This window comes from Macrobrachium rosenbergii, chromosome 48 (genome assembly GCF_040412425.1).
Source record: "Macrobrachium rosenbergii isolate ZJJX-2024 chromosome 48, ASM4041242v1, whole genome shotgun sequence".
NCBI lineage: Eukaryota > Metazoa > Arthropoda > Malacostraca > Decapoda > Palaemonidae > Macrobrachium > Macrobrachium rosenbergii.
In genome coordinates this window covers 37,372,743-37,391,833 of record NC_089788.1, presented here as the reverse complement: position 1 = coordinate 37,391,833, position 19,091 = coordinate 37,372,743, and the positions used below count along the sequence as shown (strand labels likewise).

Here is a 19,091-nt window from a genome sequence, read left to right as displayed (position 1 = left end):
ATATCAATGGTAGAATGGGTTTATCTTCAGTCCAACTGAGTAATTACAACATAAAATGTGACGAGGTAAACTTCTGAAAAGGTGACGTAAAGGATGGATGGTAGTGGTGGCTAGCTCCTCCAACGGTCAGTCAATGAAGGAAGTGGTCATCTGCCCAATTAGGTCATTTCATCTCTGTTTATATTTCTGGCTGCTATCCTACCCGATCTTCTCACGGGTTGTTGTGATGTTGCACATAATCCCTCCTCCGAAGGGGTCTCATAAAATACAGGCACAGACTCCCGGGTGTGTCAAAGAGCCTGTAAAGGGGCCGGAGAGGCAGAGGCAGCATCAGGTGAAGGAAAAAGAGAGCCTGTCCTAACGCTAAAATCTTTAATGAACATCCTAAATATGTAATAATTAACCATAAGGTCCTCGTTAACAAATGACTTGCTTCCTCTAAAAGATGTTTTATAGCAGCCAAAGATGTTTACATTGTTACGTTTGAAAATGGTACTTGCACCATTCCAGTCAGGTCTATGATTATTGTTGAATGCATGAGTTACTATTGAGCTGTTTTGTGAATGTATGGAAAATGCTCGCTTATGTTCACCAAAGAGAGGAATACGAACAGGGAAATGTAAATTTCCCTAAACCAGCAGACCCATTCTTTTCACTGATCAGACCATGTGTTACATCAACAGTTTTTCAGTTTAACAATCAGGGGTTTACACAAAAGGAAGGTGTTGCTATGGGCTTTCCATTGTCCCCGGTCTTAGCTAATACCTGTATGGAATTTGTAGAAAGGGAAATTCTAAGTACTGCAGATGTGATGAAGTAACCAAGCCAGTTTTATGGGTGAGGTATGTAGATATTGTTTTCCCAGTTATCAGAGGAACTGGGGAAAATTTAATCAAATTAGTGGAAATAGTTAATAGCATCCAACCATCAATTAAGTTTACTTTAGATATAGAAGTGGATTTAAAGTTGCCCTTTTTAGATGTTTTGGTCTTTAGAGATTGTAACAGACACTTAATTTTCAGCATATCGGAAACCAACAAATTCGGAAAGTTACATACATTTTTATTCGTTTCACTTAAATAATATCAAAAGTAATGTAGTCATGAATTTTGCCTTACGTGCCTTTAAGATATGTGACCCAGAATATGTAGATGGGGAATTACAACACATAATGCCAACTTTCAGGTGCCTCACATATCCTACCCACTTTAATGAGAAGCCATTTTCTTGAGCGAGGTCGTTTTATTGTCCCAAAGATAATAAATGATAGGGGAAACCTTACCTTTCAATCCTAATGTGGCGAACATTTGCAGATTTGTAAATAATAATCAGAATGACACTAAAATTGTATTTAAATACATTAATAGGAGAAGACACAACTTGATAAGAAATAAAACAATAAAAATCCCATAGTTCCAGGAGTTTATGAATTACCTTGTAAAGATTGCAGGGGGAAATATTTTAGGGAAAGTGGACAGGGACTAACTACAAATTGGGGGAACATGAGTGAGCATTTTCCCTACCTTCACAAAACAGCGCAATAGTAACTCATGCATTCAACAATAATCACAGACCTGACTGGAATGGTGCAAGTATCATTTTCATAAGTAACAATGTAAATATAAGACGATTAGTAGAAGGCGTCGCTATAAACATGGGGGAATCTTTTAAATGAAACAAGTCATTTGTTAACGAGGACTCTATGGTTAATTATTACATACTTAAGCATACTTAAGACATTCATTAAAGATTTAGTGTTAGGACAGGCTCCATTTTTCCTTCGCCTGATACTGCCTCTTCCTCTCTTTCCCCTTTACAGGTACTTTGCAACACCCAGGAGTCTGTACCTGTACTCTATGAGACCCCTCCAGAGGAGGGATTACATGCAACATCGCAACAGCCTGTGAGAAGATCGAGTAGGATAGCAGCCAGAAATATAAACAGAGGAGACGAAATGACCTAGTTGGGCAGCTGACCACTTCCTTCATTGATGTGACAGTTGGAGGAACCAACCACCACCACCATCCATCCTTTGCGTCATCCTTTCAGAAGTTCATCTCGTCACATTTTATGTTATAATTACTCGGACTGAAGATGAACCCAAGATAAGGTTCAAAAGCTTTTTATACATTTTCATTAAAGTCTCACATTCAACCATTGATATATTACTGTGGACCTTATACAAAATTACTCCTACTCTCAATGCGAGAGTTCTACATAAATTAGTGATTTTTGATAGCGTAGTCACTTGTTTTGTCCTCAAGGAGTTAACCCCCATGGTGTGCCAGTGCTCCATGGTGACTAGACTAGTATCAAAGAAATATTTTTCTAACCTGGTCTTGTAGCCAGGTATTGTGTCGTAATGATAACACTAAAACACGTGATAAGAGTATAATGGACTCAAAGATAAGAAGGCATTTTCCCTTATCTTCAGCGAAGCTGAACCCAGTTTTTCCTGTATCAAGAAATGCAAGAAGTGACTACTGCACATGCGCGTCTGCCATCTTGTTTACGATCAGGGCAGGCAAAAGACCAGCTCCATTACCCTCTGCTAGTCGAAGCTACGTGCTTCACTTCAAACTGTTTTCATCAGCAAGAATCATGGAAACATCCAAACTTGAAAGTTAAGTGGTTATTTTTAAGCTCCAGTTAAAAATTGTTACTTTAAACTGTGGAACAAATTTTTTTGAGTACAGAAACCAGAAAGGGTATGGTTACATAATTTTTTTTCATTCAATTTAGAAGTGTAACTAAAGAAATGTTCCACAATTTATTATTAATTTAGATAATCCTTTCATATAATTATGTCCACAATAGCCTACGCAGTAGCCTACATGAGACAGTAGCCTAACAAATTCAGTATGAATAATGTAAATATAGTTGATGTTGTCCGTAGCCTATATCCTAGGATTGCATATCCTAAAGGTGATTTAAATAACCTGGATTAAGTAGTAACCCAATTTAAGGTAAGTAAGAACCTTTTAAGACATATTCTTTTATGGTCCTTGGCAGCAGCCTAGTTTACACCAAGGATCCTATAATTTGATAAACTGGAAACAAAAATTTTCCCTCTATATAGCCTCTATACTTAAGTATGATCTAAATTAATCCAGGACTAGGCAGTATCTATATTAGTTCAAGTGATAAACTTTTACAAAACATCCAATTATTGGACAATCATATTCCTAGACGGTAATCTAGAACTAAATAAAAATAGTAACCTGTGCCAGGTGAGATGGTAGCCTAGCCTTAAGGGGCTATTACACGGACGAATTTTCATGCAGCACGGCTCCGTTCGCTCAGCATTTGCTGAACAAGCGCTCAGTACGTCCAGCAAAACCCGATTCGCATATACCCATCACTGCTGGATGAAATCGCCAGCATTTGTTTACATTCGTTTGACGGTCGACGTTCACGTGTCCGAGCTGCAGAACATCATCATGCCTGTGCAATGGACATTTGAGATTGAGGAGAGCCTTATTGAAAAAGTGAGATCGCGACCAATCCTGTGGAATCCAAGGGATCCTTCCTACAACATGAAAACCCTTAAAAAGTACTTGTATGATGAGATAGCCACGGAACTTCAAGAAGCGTTTTCCACATGTAGAAGGAATTCATGATGCAGGTTTGTGTATTGTTTTTATGTAGTCACTGTTTAGTTTTATAATAGTAGTAGAACACTTTAGGCCATATTTGGTTGTGTGAAGGAAGGTAATCAGCAAAACCATGGCCTAGCTAGGCCATGCAAAGCCATGGCCTAGCTGGGGTAGGCAAAGCAATGGCCTAGCTAGGCTGTGCAAAGCAATGACCTAGCTAGGCTATGCAAAACTATGGCCTAGCTAGGCTATGCAAAACTATGGCCTAGCAAGGCTATACAAAACTGTGACCTAACTAGGCTATTCCTTTCACAGTTCTGTGGCCAGCCAATGTTTAGAGAACTTCCACTAGAGGGTAGCTTAACCATAAACACTAACCTGACCTTTGTCAGTCATGTGATATTAAAATACCATTAGGATGTGACAATATGTAATATGGGCTATTTTGTGATAAATACTTTATTAACACTCAACTAGTGGCAAGCCTACTCATATTGCTTAATATACTGTAACAAATATAAGCTAGAATTCAGAGGCCACAACGGCACTCTGGGCAGGATAGCACAATTTGAGTATATACCAAACAGCACTTGAAGGAAATAAACAGTAGTCACCATTATTATTTTTTTGGTGTTACTTTAGTTTATGGTCGGGGCATAAGGAAGCATTTAACCCTTAAACGCCGACTGGACATATCGTACGTCAACTAAAATTGTCTGCTGGGTGCCGAGTGGACATACCGTATGTCAACTACAAAAAATTTCAACCTTCGGTCAACTTTGACTCGACTGAAATGGTCGAAAAACGCAATTGTAAGCTAAAACTCTTACATTCTAGTAATATTCAATCATTTACCTTCATTTTGCAACAAATTGGAAGTGTCTAGCACAATATTTCGTTTTATGGTGAATTTTTGAAAAAAACTTTTTCCTTACGTCCGCGCAGTAACTCGGCCGAAAATTTCAGAAATTCTTTTGTCATTTTGTCGTAATTTTTGCACCATTTTATATTAGTCGTTACATAAAGTTTTATGTATGAAAATGTGCGCAATTTCATGTAAAATACAACAAAAAATAACCCATGGTTGTAGCTTTTATAAGTTTGGAAATATTTTCATATAAATCACGATAAGTGCCAAAATTTCAAACTTCAGTCAACTTTGACTCGAACGAAATGGTAAAAAAACGCAATTGCAAGCTAAAACTCTTAAATTCTAGTAATATTCAATCATTTACCTTCATTTTGCAACAAATTGGAAGTCTCTAGCACAATATTTCGATTTATGGTGAATTTTTGAAAAACTTTTTCATTACGTCACGCACACTAACTTGGCCAAAAATCTCAGAAATTCTTTCACACTTTGTCGTAATGTTTGCACCGTTTTATATTAGTCGTTACATAAAGTTTTACATATGAAAACGTGCGCAATTTCATGTAAAATACAACAAAACATAACTCATGATTGTAGCTTTTATCAGTTTTGAAATATTTTCATATAAATCACGATGTGCCAAAATTTCAACCTTCAGTCAACTTTTGACTCGACCAAAATGGTAAAAAACGCAATTGTAAGCTAAAACCTTACATTCTAGTAATATTCAATCATTTACCTTCATTTTGCAACAAATTGGAAGTCTCTAGCACAATATTTCGATTTATGGTGAATTTCTGAAAAAAACTTTTTCCTTACGTCCGTGTGGTAACTCTGCACAAAATCTCAGAAATTCTTTCGTCACTTTGTCATAATGTTTGCACCGTTTTTCTAATAGTGGTTACATAAAGTTTTATATATGAAAATGTGCGCAATTTCATGTAGAATACAACAAAAAATAACTCATGGTTGTAGCTTTTATCAGTTTTGAAATATTTTCATATAAATCATGATAAATAGAAAAATTCGACCTTCGGTCAACTTTAACTCTAATCAAATGGTCGAAAACTGCAATTGTAAGCTAAAACACTTACATCTAGTAATATTCAATCAATTACCTTCACTTTGCAACAAACGGGAAGCCTCTAGCACAATATTTCGATTTATGGTGAATTTTTGAAAAAAACTTTTTTTTTACGTTCGCTCGTTACGAATTCATGCATCATTTTGTGATAATATTTTCTCTGTGTTGCTTTGATCGTTTTACAATTTGTTATATACCAAAATCATCGCAATTTAGTGTACAATACAAAGAAAAAAAAGTCTCATTAGCTTTAACCATCTTGCTCACAGCGCGATTCGTATACAATTATATATGAAATTTTTTTTTGCAGTCATATACTGTATTTCAATATTCATATATGATAATGATATGTTTTTTCATTTCTGATGGTTGCATACTAAACTTCAGGCAATGACAAAATAAGGAGCAAAAATGAACTCTTAATCTTAAAAACTAAGCGTGCTGTGATTTTTTGAAAAAAACTTTTTTTCCACTTCGGCGCTAACTCCCGAACGCCGCCGGCATACAGCAGACACTTTTGTAAATAAAGGCTCGGCGTTTAAGGGTTAATGAGGTACTTACTAGAAGCACATAGGTTAGGTAGTGATTGTTTGATCTGTTCCCTAAGACTTGAAATGAACTACTGCTCTTCCTCTACACCTCTCAATATCATAAACTGTTCCTAAGACAGAAAAAAAAACACAAGGGGAACATTAAGTTACCACATGGTCTTCCAAGTTCTTTGCATTGGCAATGGTGATGTTTCCTCTCCATAATGAAAGAAATGAAATCAAATTGACTAAAATACTATCAAAAAGTACACAGCACAAAAAAAACAAAAGTAATTGCAAAGCTACATGGGTAGCAGACTACTCATCCAGTCCAACAAAAACACAGGTTAGAGAGTGGATCTGGCAGCTGGAGAAAAAATGAATGACAACGACGATTATACCATGGGCACATACTAGTCCATCATTAAAGCTTGGTAATACATTAGGGGAATCAGCATCAAGTGAAAAGAGAGAGAGAGAGAGAGAGAGAGAGAGAGAGAGAGAGAGAGAGAGAGAGAGAGAGAGAGAGAGAGAGAGAGATGGTCTGAATTTCACAGGCAAAAGACAACACGACCATCCCTGAGTTACGGATGGGAGTTTGGAGGAGCCCATAGGTCTACCCACAGTCATCATCAGGGGGCTTGGGTAATGATCATAAGATCATATGTTTGGTCACTAGGACACTGTGCACCATTACAGTGACCTGTCCCTTGCCTCCACCACTAACAAGCAATCTTTAAACAGGTTAAAGAGTGAGATTACGATAGAAGACTTCACCCCCACCTATCTATGAAAAATACAAATTGTCTTGATTTGCAATTTATCCCTAGAGGATACAAACACTTCCCTTTTAATTACATGAAGATTCCCACCAGGAAAACCCAGTTTCCCAAACTCATCCATGAACAGGTGAAGGATAACTCCTGTGGAGCTTGGCACATGTGATGCTGAGGCTGGCAGGGCCCTGTGCCAGAATCTGGGCTTTCTTGTAGATCTGGTCTAGGAAAATTATAAAGAAACTGGTTTTTCCAGTTTGTGGCAGTCCAAGCAATATCATTGCAGTTAATTTCAGATCATAATGCTCCATCCCCTACCCTTTGTTAGAACGGAGTCAGAGGAAGCCTCATTTGCTGACTACAACTACAGAAAGATAGGTTGCTCTGTTGCGTAACTCACCTATATCTGTCCCCACAAGCATATACATGGTCACTAGCTACTGCAGAGCGAGAGAGAGAGGGAGAGCCAGCCACTCTTCAGTCACCTGTGAGCCTCCAGTAAGATGCTAATCTCCAATGGAACTTAGGCTGCTACGCTTGAGCTACCACAGGGACTAAGGAGATGTTTAAAAACTTGTGGGCAACATCCCTACAGTAGCAGTAAAGGTGATGTGACAGTGTCACATACCTGCCCTTGGTAACTGTGCTACTAATTAGTTCTACTGAAATGCCTGGGACAGGGTAATGGCCCTGACCACATGGGACTTTACCCCAAGGTAAAGGACTAGCACCCTCTGGATGCCTCATTCTTGTGCCTGCTGGTACTAATGAACAGTCTTTGACATTTAGGGCTACATTATGAGTCATGTGCGGGTAATAATGGGGCACAACACCATTCATCTTGATCCTCATCTACAATATTTCAAAAGGAGGAGATTGTAAAGCTCTCAAATCTTTCACTAGTGGCTTAAAGGTCCTTAGTTTTCGACACAAACTCAGAAACCATTGAGATGACAGTCCTCACTGAAGCCTCCCTCAGGGGCTAATACAACACCTCAGTGAGACTATGGAGCATGAGGGTTGCATTCCACTCTGGAGGTCTGATTTCACCATGTAAGCAAGATTTTTTGAAGTTCCTCAAGAGTATGTAAACTTCAACTACGGCAGAGAGGTCAATATCCTTCAGCAGGAACACCTGGGAAAGGGCTGAGAGATAGCACTTTCCTGCAGGAATGGAGACAAACTTGTCTCAGCAGAGTTGACTAAGAAGTCTGTGACTTGCTGAAAACTGGCTCCTACTGGCGATTCCAGCCCCTTCCTCCAAAGGCATAAAAGAAACAGCATGGTTCACTTTGACCAATACACATCTGCTGCGGACTTATGAATGGAACCTGGCAGACATCTTGCATGTGGCCTTGCAAGAAAAGCCTCTCTCTCACAAGATTTGCAGGAGTCTCCAGCTACTACATGAAAGTAAGTCCATGGACTGGGGATACCTCAGAGACAGGGCTGCTGAAGCAGCAGGAGCCACTGCAATATTCCTATTGGCACCTTGACAAAAAGGCCTGGAAGACTGAGATAACCAAGCAAGAACAACAGACAACTGGTCACTCAATGAATCAGGCTAAATGGAGGAAAGGCATAGCCATCAAGGGTAGCCAACAGATTCTCCAGCAGAGCCCATGGGTTCAGGATGGGAGAATAAAACAGAGTTTCCCGCTTTGTCGCATGACAAACAGGTCAATCTCCTGTTCCCCAAAACCTCAAAGGGCTTCTCCACCACATGCTGGAGTAAGGACCACTTTGACCCTATGACTTGCCTCTGGCAACTGAGTTGGTCTACCAATACAGTCTAACAGCACGGGACAACAGCTTGAAAGCATGACAACCCTGAATTGCCAATTGGCAAAGGGAGAGAAAGACCATCCCCACTGCCTGACATGTGCCACCACAACTGTTGTCGTTTATCATCACTACTGAAAGGCCAATCAAGAGAACCCAAAATGCTTGCAAAGCCAGAAGAGCTGTGTTCACGTCAAGAATGTTGTTGTGCAGGTGAGAGTCATCTCTTGTTCATATACCTGAAGTGAATGACCCATTGGGGTGTGGGCCCCACAACTCCTTTCATACATCTGAGAGCATAAACACCTCTGGAGGTGGGAATTCTGTGGATCTCCTAAAAGGGGGTTTCTGTGATCACTATCATGACTGAGGCAAAAGGATCTTTGGAGCATCCAAGGCAGATGACCAGTGCCACTTCAGACACCACTCAAGTGACCACAGATGTGTCAACTGTGAGGGACAAGTTTTTCCAAGATTGACAGGTGACTCACAATGACCTGACAAAGCAGAGCTGGTTGCTACTTTCACAAAAGCATCTGCGCTGTCACCTCCCTGAACTTTCTGATTCGAGAATCTGCAAGAAAGACTTCTGCTACTCTATCAAAATGATACCCTGGTCCTTCATCCGCTGCTTGAGCTGCAAGCCTGTCTTTTCCCACTTTATCACAATTTCCAAAGTGTGACAAATGATTGATCCTGACCCCAGAGCAACTGTGCCACTGAGAATACAAGTATCAGCTAATTGTCAACTTTGAAAAAAACAAACAACAACCCACTCCAGAGACAAGAAATCAAGCACCAACCCACTCCAGAGGCTGCTCTCTGTAGAAACCTGTCTTGAGAACAAACCTCAAACACTACTGAAGCATCTCGAGACCAGGTTCGTGGACTGATATACTCCCAACAAGAAAAGCCTCATAAACTTTACCTAGTCTTCCTTGGAAGACAACCTAGAGAAGCCTGCCCTTGTGTTATACCACTGGTCTAACCATGATGACAATTGGAATGAAGCCATGCCAATTGACTCCAAGGCTCCTGCTTTGGCAACCGAGAACGATATGCCTTCTGCATAAAGGCATTCAATTGGGATCATTTGTCGGTCCAGAGACTGACTAATCCACCTGCAGAGGGAAAGTCTACATGCTCTGGGGTGTAATACTTCTGGCATATCAGTGGTTAGGGAAGCAGCTTGGGGAAGTAGCTCGAGACAGGCAAGTTCTCTGATCCACAAATATGGATATCAATTTCCTCTCAAACACCCCAAGCATGCACTATGAACGTGAGGCCTCCAAGGCAAAACCCAAGATATGCTCAATGGAAGAGAAAGTACCAAGGAAGTACACTGGTTGCTTCCCCTATAACCTCACAACAGTGCCTCTCCAACTCTGACCGATATGGTTCCATTAGCAAGGGACTTTCGGGCCTACAAGATCCATAATTTGCTGAAAAGGACCCCTTACCAAAGCAGTGGAAGAAGACTCATGTTCAGAGGACCTTGGCAACGATTGCCTTGACTGGACCATCCCAGACACTTAAACCAAGATCTGAGGGCATAAAAAAAGGACTAAGAAAGTTCCCCTAAACCAAGATCTGAGGGCATAAAAAAAAAAGGACTAATAAAGTTCCCCTCCTCTATCCTCATTCCTGAAACTAGTCATGGAGCAAGCTAGGCTTGGCCAATGTAGGCAAGCAAAATTACACATTACTAGACTATGGATGGTACCCCACACAGGACAAGTTATGCTTGGACCCTGCTTCCATACCCCCAGAGTGGTATAATCAGTAAGAGAAGTATCACGGTCAGTCCTCCTCTCCTGAGAAGACCTAGTTGATGACCAGCTAAAAGCAAGCCATCTACTACCCCCATGGTCAACTTTTCTCACATATGGTCACTGTGACCATTCCCATTGCCACTCTTCGATAAAAAGTGAAGTCAACAAGAACAATTCTTAGCCTTCTTGTAGAGGGCAACCTCCTAGCCTTGGAGTCTTAGACCATGGAAGAAAAAGATGAAAGTGAAGAGAACTTCTCTTACCTCTCTAAGACCCATCAAATATGGAGCTGATACAGACCTCCCTGAAGGGAAAGGAGTTGCAGCAGGATATGCAAGAAGAGCAGTAGCAACAAGTGTTTCACTGAAAGAGGCTACTGCTGAAGCAGAAGTTTCCACACAGACCAAGGCAATTGTAAAGCTCTTGCCTTGTTGGGATGCTTTGGAGTAGTTACCAAAGCAGAATCAGGAGTGGCAGAAACCTATAACTAGCCCATCATCATGGGAGGAACATCCATTGCACCATCAACTGTCCTATCAAAAGAGACAGAAGACTGGTTATCTTCCAACCCAAGAATACCCTCCTTAGACAGCACAAAGGGGAACAGATATGCACTGTCCCAGTAGAAGACGCAGGGGTCACAACAAGGGAGACCTTGAGGGTTGGTCTGCTGGAAAGGTGGTGTTACTCTCATCAGACATCACTGGCACCTTCCTGGACCGCCTTTTTTTATGCTGTATTTCTTCTACTGGGCATGTGACCAAAAAATAAATCAGTTCAGAGATGGCATACACTCCTGACCCCTGCAAAATGAACAAACAAAATGATCTACATTCAAATCACACCCTGATCACATACACAGACCACACTTCCATCTAGAAGAATCACGCATCATTTTTATCACAATCAAAACCAAGGAAAGTTATCAAGAAGGGGAGTCAGAAATATAAGAAAACAGGTTTTGATGTAGGAGAAACGTATTTTTGGTAGTCGCTGTTGAGTCCTCAAGGAGTTACCTTCCATGGTCTACCAGAGCTCCGTGGTGACCAAACTAACATCAAAGAATTCTCTTCTAGATGGTCTTTTTGGCCAGGTATTGTGTTGTAATGTTTAACATTACAACACGTGATGGAGTATATAATGGACTCAAAAGATAAGAAGGCACTTTCCCTTATCTAAAGCAAAGCTGAACCCAGTTTTCCAACGTCAAAACAACCTGCAAGAAAGAGAAGTGACTATTGCGCATGCGGATCTGCCCTCTTGTTTACAACCGGTCCATTAAAGACCAACGAGCCATTACTCTCTGTTGGTCAATGCAGGATGATCCCTTGCCCAAATCACATGGCAGGGTTTTGAGAACTCAACAGCAACTACCAAATATAGGTTTTTCCTACATCAAAACTTGTTTTTTAATAGCGTAGTCACTCGTTTCATCCTCAAGGAGCTTTACAAAGAAACTGACAGGTGACAAAAAAGGCTTAAGCTCTCAATTTTTAATCCCAACACCCCAAAGGAAAAAACATTTCTGGTCCAAGGTCAAGCCACAGATTTCAAGTCCCATTCTTTATTTCAAATATTCTTCAGTGGCTTACCTAAGCATGCCAGGTTTGGTTGCAGTACTGTCGCCCTTCTCCCAGCAATAGTTAGCACACTCACTGTCAATAAGACCCCTGGTTTTCTGCTGTAGCACCTAGGGGTTACGATTACCATGCCACCTACTAATACACAATGTAGTGGAATTTGTTTGAGCATGTGGCATTAATTTCACTGATGACCATCCTGTACATTCGGAGGCTTCTTCGAAAGAGACATTTCTCAAGAAGGCCAACGACGTACTTACTTTCCTAATATCATGTGACCTAGGAAAGGTGTGGATTTGCCTTTTTAATGAGAAACACTACAATCATTCTCAGCCCTTGTAGGAAGAGTGGTTAGTTTGTGCTAGGGTGTAGGAAAATCAGTGTGCTAGGGTGTAAGAAAATTGGACCCTCTGGGATGTCTGCCATGACTTCTAGGAAACCTCAAGTGCTTGATCCAGGTATAATGTCTTGTCTGCTAAATTGAGTTTTCTTATAAGAATAGATTACCTTTTTAAAGGATCCTCATTCTTGGCCAGGAATGATGGGCCAGGGGACAATAATAATTGATGGTCAGGTTGTTTGTGTGATGCATCATCCCTGTCTAAGAGAACCCATTTCACTAATATGAGCTCCTGATGCTAATACAATCAAGAAGATCGCCTTTTGTAGCATATGCGTTGTAGTTGTATTGGGTACGCTGAATTGAGGGGTTGATAGAAGTCTAAGCACCTTGTTCAGGGACCAAGTAATTGGAAGCCTTTGGGAAGCAGTCCTTTGTAGAGCAAAAGACTGCAAAAGGGAAGTGACAACTTCTATACTGGAGTCAATCCTGAATCCATACAGCAAGGGTATGCCATGACTGTTGTAGCCACAAGGCATTTGTCTTCAAAGGGGTTTGTAAGAAAAATAAAAAGTGTTTCTTACAGAAATCTCAACTGGGCTCTCAGTATGAATATAATCTAACCATATCTTCCATAAGGACTGGTATTGCCGGATAGATGATGTCTGTAATTTTTGCACTAGGTACCTAGCAATGCTGGGTGACTAATTTTCACAAAAGATATTTTTAAAAAATCCATACGCGACAGTCTTGGCTCAGGAAGGAGGATGCGTAAAAGACTTTCCCTCCTACAGTCTGGGATAGAACAGCGGATGATAGTGGAATTGATCTTTTCATCCATTGTTGAATTAATAGGAACCAATGCCTGTTTGGCCAATTAAGTAAGCTGTTCCCTTGAAGGTTAGAAGTTTGCTCAAAACCTTCAAAATCTGGGACAATGGAGGAAAACAATATCATCCTTCCCTTGTTCCAGTCTTTAGGAAGGCATCTCTTGCTGTTGCTTGACTGTCCAGGTTTGGAGACACATATATTAGGAGTTTGTGATTCTCGTACTTGGTGAACAGGTCCACTTACAGTTGTGGAAGCATGCTGACTATTGTCTGAAAAGAGTGGTTGTTCAACATCCACTCTGTGAGGCTGTTGTTTTCCTTGATAAGAGAGTCTTCTGTTACAGTGAGATGCCCTCTGTGAGGTGAATTCCAGACATGTGCCACCTCCTTGCTTGCGCCATCTGAAGGATGGCTAGCATTATCATATTGGGAGGAGGTGAACGTGATCGCGACCTCTTGATGTGGGATATTGTAGTTACGTTGTCTCTCTCTTCTGGCAGTTTTAGTTTTTTAAGACACAAAGACAGCCATCAGCTCCAGGAAACTGATATAAGAATTCCTCAGAGTAGCTGATCACCTCCCTGCCACCTGACGATCCTCCCAATCCCAATGTCCTCCCAACCTGTCAAAGAGGCGTCTGTGTGTATTGTCACTCATACAGACGGAGGAGTCAGGGTGACCTGTTTCGCCCGAGATTCCTCCCAGATCCAAGGCCGAAGTATCTCCCCAACTTTTTTCATCTTTTGATGAGGTCGGTCTCGCATCTTTTTTCTTGCATGCAATGGCCAGCATCTGTTCACATTTTTAGTTGCAATCTAGGTATTGGATCTATTACTGATGTGAACTGCAGCTGGTCCACTGTACGTTCTGATTGCCATCTGGAAACTCTGGGCTGTGTAAAGAACCTTTTGAGGACTTGCCTTATTCTGTTTTGAGTATGATGGGGAGAGACAACAGGCCATAAGAGTATCCTAACACAGTCCCAGCCACTGAAAGTGTCTGCTGGGCATGAGGTGGGATGTTTTTAAATTTATTATAAAATCTTTTGATTGTAGTCTGTTGACCATTACTCTTAGGTTTTTCAAGCACTCTTTTCTTGTGGGCCCCCCAGATCAAACAGTTGTCTAGTTAGGCTATTAGTTGTATTCCTTTTTGTCTGAGTTCTCAAACGAATACCATTGCTAATTTTGCAAAATATTCTTTAGGCAATGTTTAGCCCAAAGGGCATGACTTTGAATCTGTATGTATCTTTCCCTATCCAGAACCTTAGGAAGGGGTGGAAGGGAACGGCTATAGGGATGTGCCAGTATGCATCTTTCAAATCTATAGAGACTGTCCAAGTCCCTTTTAGAATGTTCAATGTACTTAGGCAATAGTAATTATCCAAAACTTTTGGCAAACAATGTGCTTGTTCACTGTTGATTGGTTGAGGATCACTCTCCTTTTTGGAGGAATCCTTTAAGAGGACACTGAAGAGACGTGCTTGGTGGCGAATATACGCATGTTTCTCTATGGGCCCCATTAACAGGGCCTTTCTGCACATAAAAAATGTTGCTGTCCCCTCACAGGGAAAACTTCCATTGTCTGTGATGTCATCGAAGCTGACCCCCCAAACCATATAATTCCTCTTGGTATCTGCCTCCTCCTCTGATAGACATTCTGCGTGTTGCTTTTCCTTTTTCCCCCTATGAGATGGTTTTTGGACCTTGTGAAAAGGATGTCCTTGCTGTTGTTGTTATCCCTTTGTAGGGAATTGTCCCTTCTGACCACCTACCTGTTTTTTTTTTTAGGAAAACTTTTGGGGGTGACTGAAGGCTTATATGATTTTTGAGCAATGTGAGCTCTTTTGGGGGGTTGGGTAAAAGGAAATTTTGGGTTCTTTACTGAATTCCCCTTTCCCCAGGAGAGTGTACACTGTACAATTCTGTTGGTGGGCATGGTCGTTGAGTTGAACCACAACAGACTCCTCAAACAGGTCCTTACAGAAGGGATTAGGATGTAACAATGCAGTGACATTGGAGAGTGATTTGATGGAGCCCTCCAATGCTTTCATTTGCACTTTTATGCGCCATTCTACGAAGTCACAGAGTGCTTCCCATCGGGTTCTCATACGACTTTTGGCCTCAACAGCAAAATTTATCCTGGGATCTTCAGGAAGCCTTTTGGTGGCAACTTCCAGCAAGGTGATAGAGGTTATAATACTAAGGAGTCAGAGCCTACCATAAATTTCTGACAAGGCTGTCCCCTCTGAGAGTCTTCTCATAGGGGTCCCAAACTGCTGAGTAGCTATATTAAGGGAGCTTTTCCCTTTCAAAAGGGAGTTGTAGCATTGCCCATTCCTTGGTGGAATTCCCCGAAACTGGGATGACTGTGGCAGATGGTTTTAATTCCGCCATTGTCTCTTATTTTTAGTCACTACAATTCTGAAAATCTGTCTTCACATGATTAATAATTTTGAGAGTGAAGGGACAGAGGGCTGAGGCTACTTGGTGAACAAAATGGGTCTTATTCAAAATGGAAGTAGAGATCCATTTTTTGTTAACCTGGTAAAGGTTGATTTGCCCATTCCTTCATGAAATTTCCTGAAACTGGGATGACTGTGGCAGATGGTTTTAATTCTGCCATTGTCTCTTGTTTTTAGTCACTACCAATTCTGAAAATCTGTCTTCACATGATTAATATTTTTGAAAGTGGAGGGGAAGAAGGCTGGGACTACTTGGTGAGCAACTTGGGTCTTATTCAAAATGGAAGTAGAGATCCATTTTTCACTGCCCTGGTAAAGGGTGCTTTCTATAGATTTTAATGCTATAGGCACATGTAAGAAAACTGTTTCTGTTAGTGGTCTTCCATGGCTGGTGAAGATGGTACCAGGTGCCATTCTGTATCGAGGAATGATGCCATTGTAAATTCTACATGTACAAATTCGATCATAGTTTTTCCTCTCATTAATTACATACTTGCCATCGGGAGAGATAATGCACACTGAGGCGTCTCGCCAAGGATTATCAGTGTCATCAGGGGTGAGTATAGGAGCCCCTGTTGCGTTTTGATCTGAATTCTGTATTCTGAGCTGACCCTTTTGTTGTTTCTAGTCAGAACTCTAACATTAGACCTTTTATGGGCAGCATTGTATCCACACTCACTTTTTGGTTACAGGATGTCATACTTTTACACTTTGGGTGTACATGACTGGCTTACTTTCCTTTTCAGAATCATGCTTCATGTCCCTTATATACTGCTGTTCTGTGGCAAGGGCATCTTTGATGGTACTCAATTTCCTTATGGAATTGATCAAATGCCACAAACTGCTCATCCCTATTGGGGGAGCTTGCGCAATCTAACTAAGCTTCAACAACTGAACAGTAACTGCCTGTTAGTCAAGGGCAGAAGTCCTGCATAAGTTACTATATCCCTCTGAAAATGTAGTAATTTAAGTCAGAGTTAGGTGGATCCTAGTATCCCTTTTGGGGGAAAGATCCTATTCAGAAACAATAGCTGCATGGGGAATAGAATTCGTTCTGGAAGGTTTCTCCCATGGCTAGCTACAATTTGTGTCCCTGAGCCTTCTGGGTTCAGCAGGGCCATTTCAATGGCAATGTCCACTTCCTATTCTTTAGTAAGAATGTCAACCCCATGTAAAGATTCCTCTACTTCCTCAGCGGGGTTAACCTGGGAGGTATTGGGGACTGATGTCATTGGGTTTTGGCCCAAACATTGATATTGTTCAGAGAAAGGGTTCAATATCTGCTGCATGAGTTCTGTTGGAAAGATATAATCTCCCCCTTCCTCACCCCTACTGAACCCTAGGACCCACTGAGACAGCTTAAAAGGAGCTGTTTCATCCTTAAAACTTGCTGCCAGGAGCATACTACAAATCTCGCCACATCTGGCGACCAAGTAAATTTTCCTTGTTTTTTACAAGGACTATGCTCACGGTAGATGGTATGGGCCGTACCCACTGGCAAAAAGTGAACCGAGCAATTTGGTATGGAACACTTGAACTGAGGATCCTGTCTGTAGTGATATAAAGCAAGTTGTTAGTAGAAGCTAGTTAGTATTAATTGTTTTTAATTGAGGGACACTTCTGTAGTTCCTCATATAGTTTCCATATTACAGGTTAACTTGATTACAAGTGCGCGGTTGTAATACATTTAAATATCTAAGTTAGCTTAAACCCTCTAAGGTTTAGGTTAGTTTTCATACCTGTATATGACTGTATTACTTATACACTGTTAGTCCTTCTGCAATGGCTAAGTAAAATTTTTAATTCCAACTCCTATGAACTAATTTGTTTAACTAACCCAAACTACTGTTTTCTATAGCTTAAGTTAATGCCTCTATTATAATTTACGTTAAGCTAAGAATGGAGGATTTCTTAGAAGGTTCTTGCTTAACCTATTCTAGGCTTATTTAAAACTTAAGGATATAAACTAAACAGAAAATAATCCTCTTATAATCTGGTTTTCTGTTTTATGTGGCCAAGACTACCTTTTTATCTGATATTCGGCCATCACTGTTTTAGGCTAATAGTAGGATATTCCTTAAAAACGGGTTCCTACTTAATCTGGTTAGGCTAATGCCTGTTCTAGGTTTATATCACTTCTAAGGATATAGGCTACATAAGACCGGAATAGTATGCAGTCTTACAGACATGCTACTGAGTCATAAAAAACTAGGTTATTTTACTGAGCCTAGGATGCTGTTTATATATAATCCTACAAATGACAAATTGTAAAAAATGTAAAAGTCTATGAATGATCCTGGATAGGATCAACTTTGAGTTATACAATGTTTTGGACTGTTTTATGCGTAAATAAATATATCTTGAAACATTGTTGCTAAAAAATTTTTTAGATTGGTTCATGGACAATTTTGTTCATCACTTGTTTGGCACTGTGAATGACAAATTGTAAAAAAAGCATGTAAAACAAGAGAAAAAAATTTACTCAAAAATAGCTATCATCCACTAAAATACCCCATTCTCTCTATGAGACGTGTCACAGAAAATGCGTTACAATTATATAGGAACAACTTGCTCAAGATGTCCAGATTCTCTAAGGATTTTTGAAAGTCCAAGTTTTTTTGTTTTGCTGTTTTCTCAAAACTTACTTTTTTCAAAACTAAACACTTATTTCTCCAAGAAGACTGAACCAAATCCAATGAAACTTTTACAGAGTGTAGTATAACTAGATATCTTTATTTTGTCATCTGGAAAATCACTTTTCTGTGCAACTTTTAATTTTGCATATTAATTTTAAAAAGTGATGTCATGATTTTTTTCAACTGCAAAACAAATGAATTTAGAGGTTGAATTTCTAAATTTCCCCATGAGAGAATTTTCATTATTAGTTGTAGAATAAGTGGTAAAAATTTGAAGCAAATCCCATCAATCATACAGTAGAAATAGCCATTTACTTTATACAGTAATAGGGACTTATGGCGTCAGCGCTCCCCTTAAAAGCTGGCTGGCTGAAAAACTGTATGCCAACAATTGACTGAGTAGGTATGTCCTCTGCATCCTCACTCACCTACCGCTGGTTAACTACCCTTGTTAACTAGCTTCAATGATAGCAGCTTCTATAGAAGGTATGTATATCCATGTAGAAGAGCAAGGTTTGCATCCTAGTATGAAAAAACTCATGTTGAGAAATGAATGTCTTCTAATTAACAGTCAAATTGTAAGATATCATATTTTCACATATGAGTTATAATATACCTTGTGGCATCTCAATGTGTCCTCCAATATCTACCAAAGATTTCTGTAAGTGGATTATTGTGTCTGAAGCCGATTCTGCCTTGAATACCCATTCAACTATAATATCCTTTTGATCATCTTCTGTGATTTCTTTTCCATATTCAACTGCTGCCTGTAATGACACCAAAAATATATAAAATAACTAACTAATAAATTAATCAATAAATTAATAAAA

At 40.1% G+C, this 19,091-nt stretch overlaps 1 protein-coding gene across 1 annotated transcript in view; it reads right to left on the bottom strand.

Moving 5' to 3' along the window:
• Positions 1-19,091, bottom strand: part of LOC136831345 (kinesin-like protein KIF14) — a 563,293-nt gene that overhangs the window by 1,797 nt on the left and 542,405 nt on the right. Inside the window, 1 exon segment of the mRNA XM_067091651.1 lies at positions 18,878-19,028. Coding sequence (XP_066947752.1) covers positions 18,878-19,028 — 151 coding nt within the window.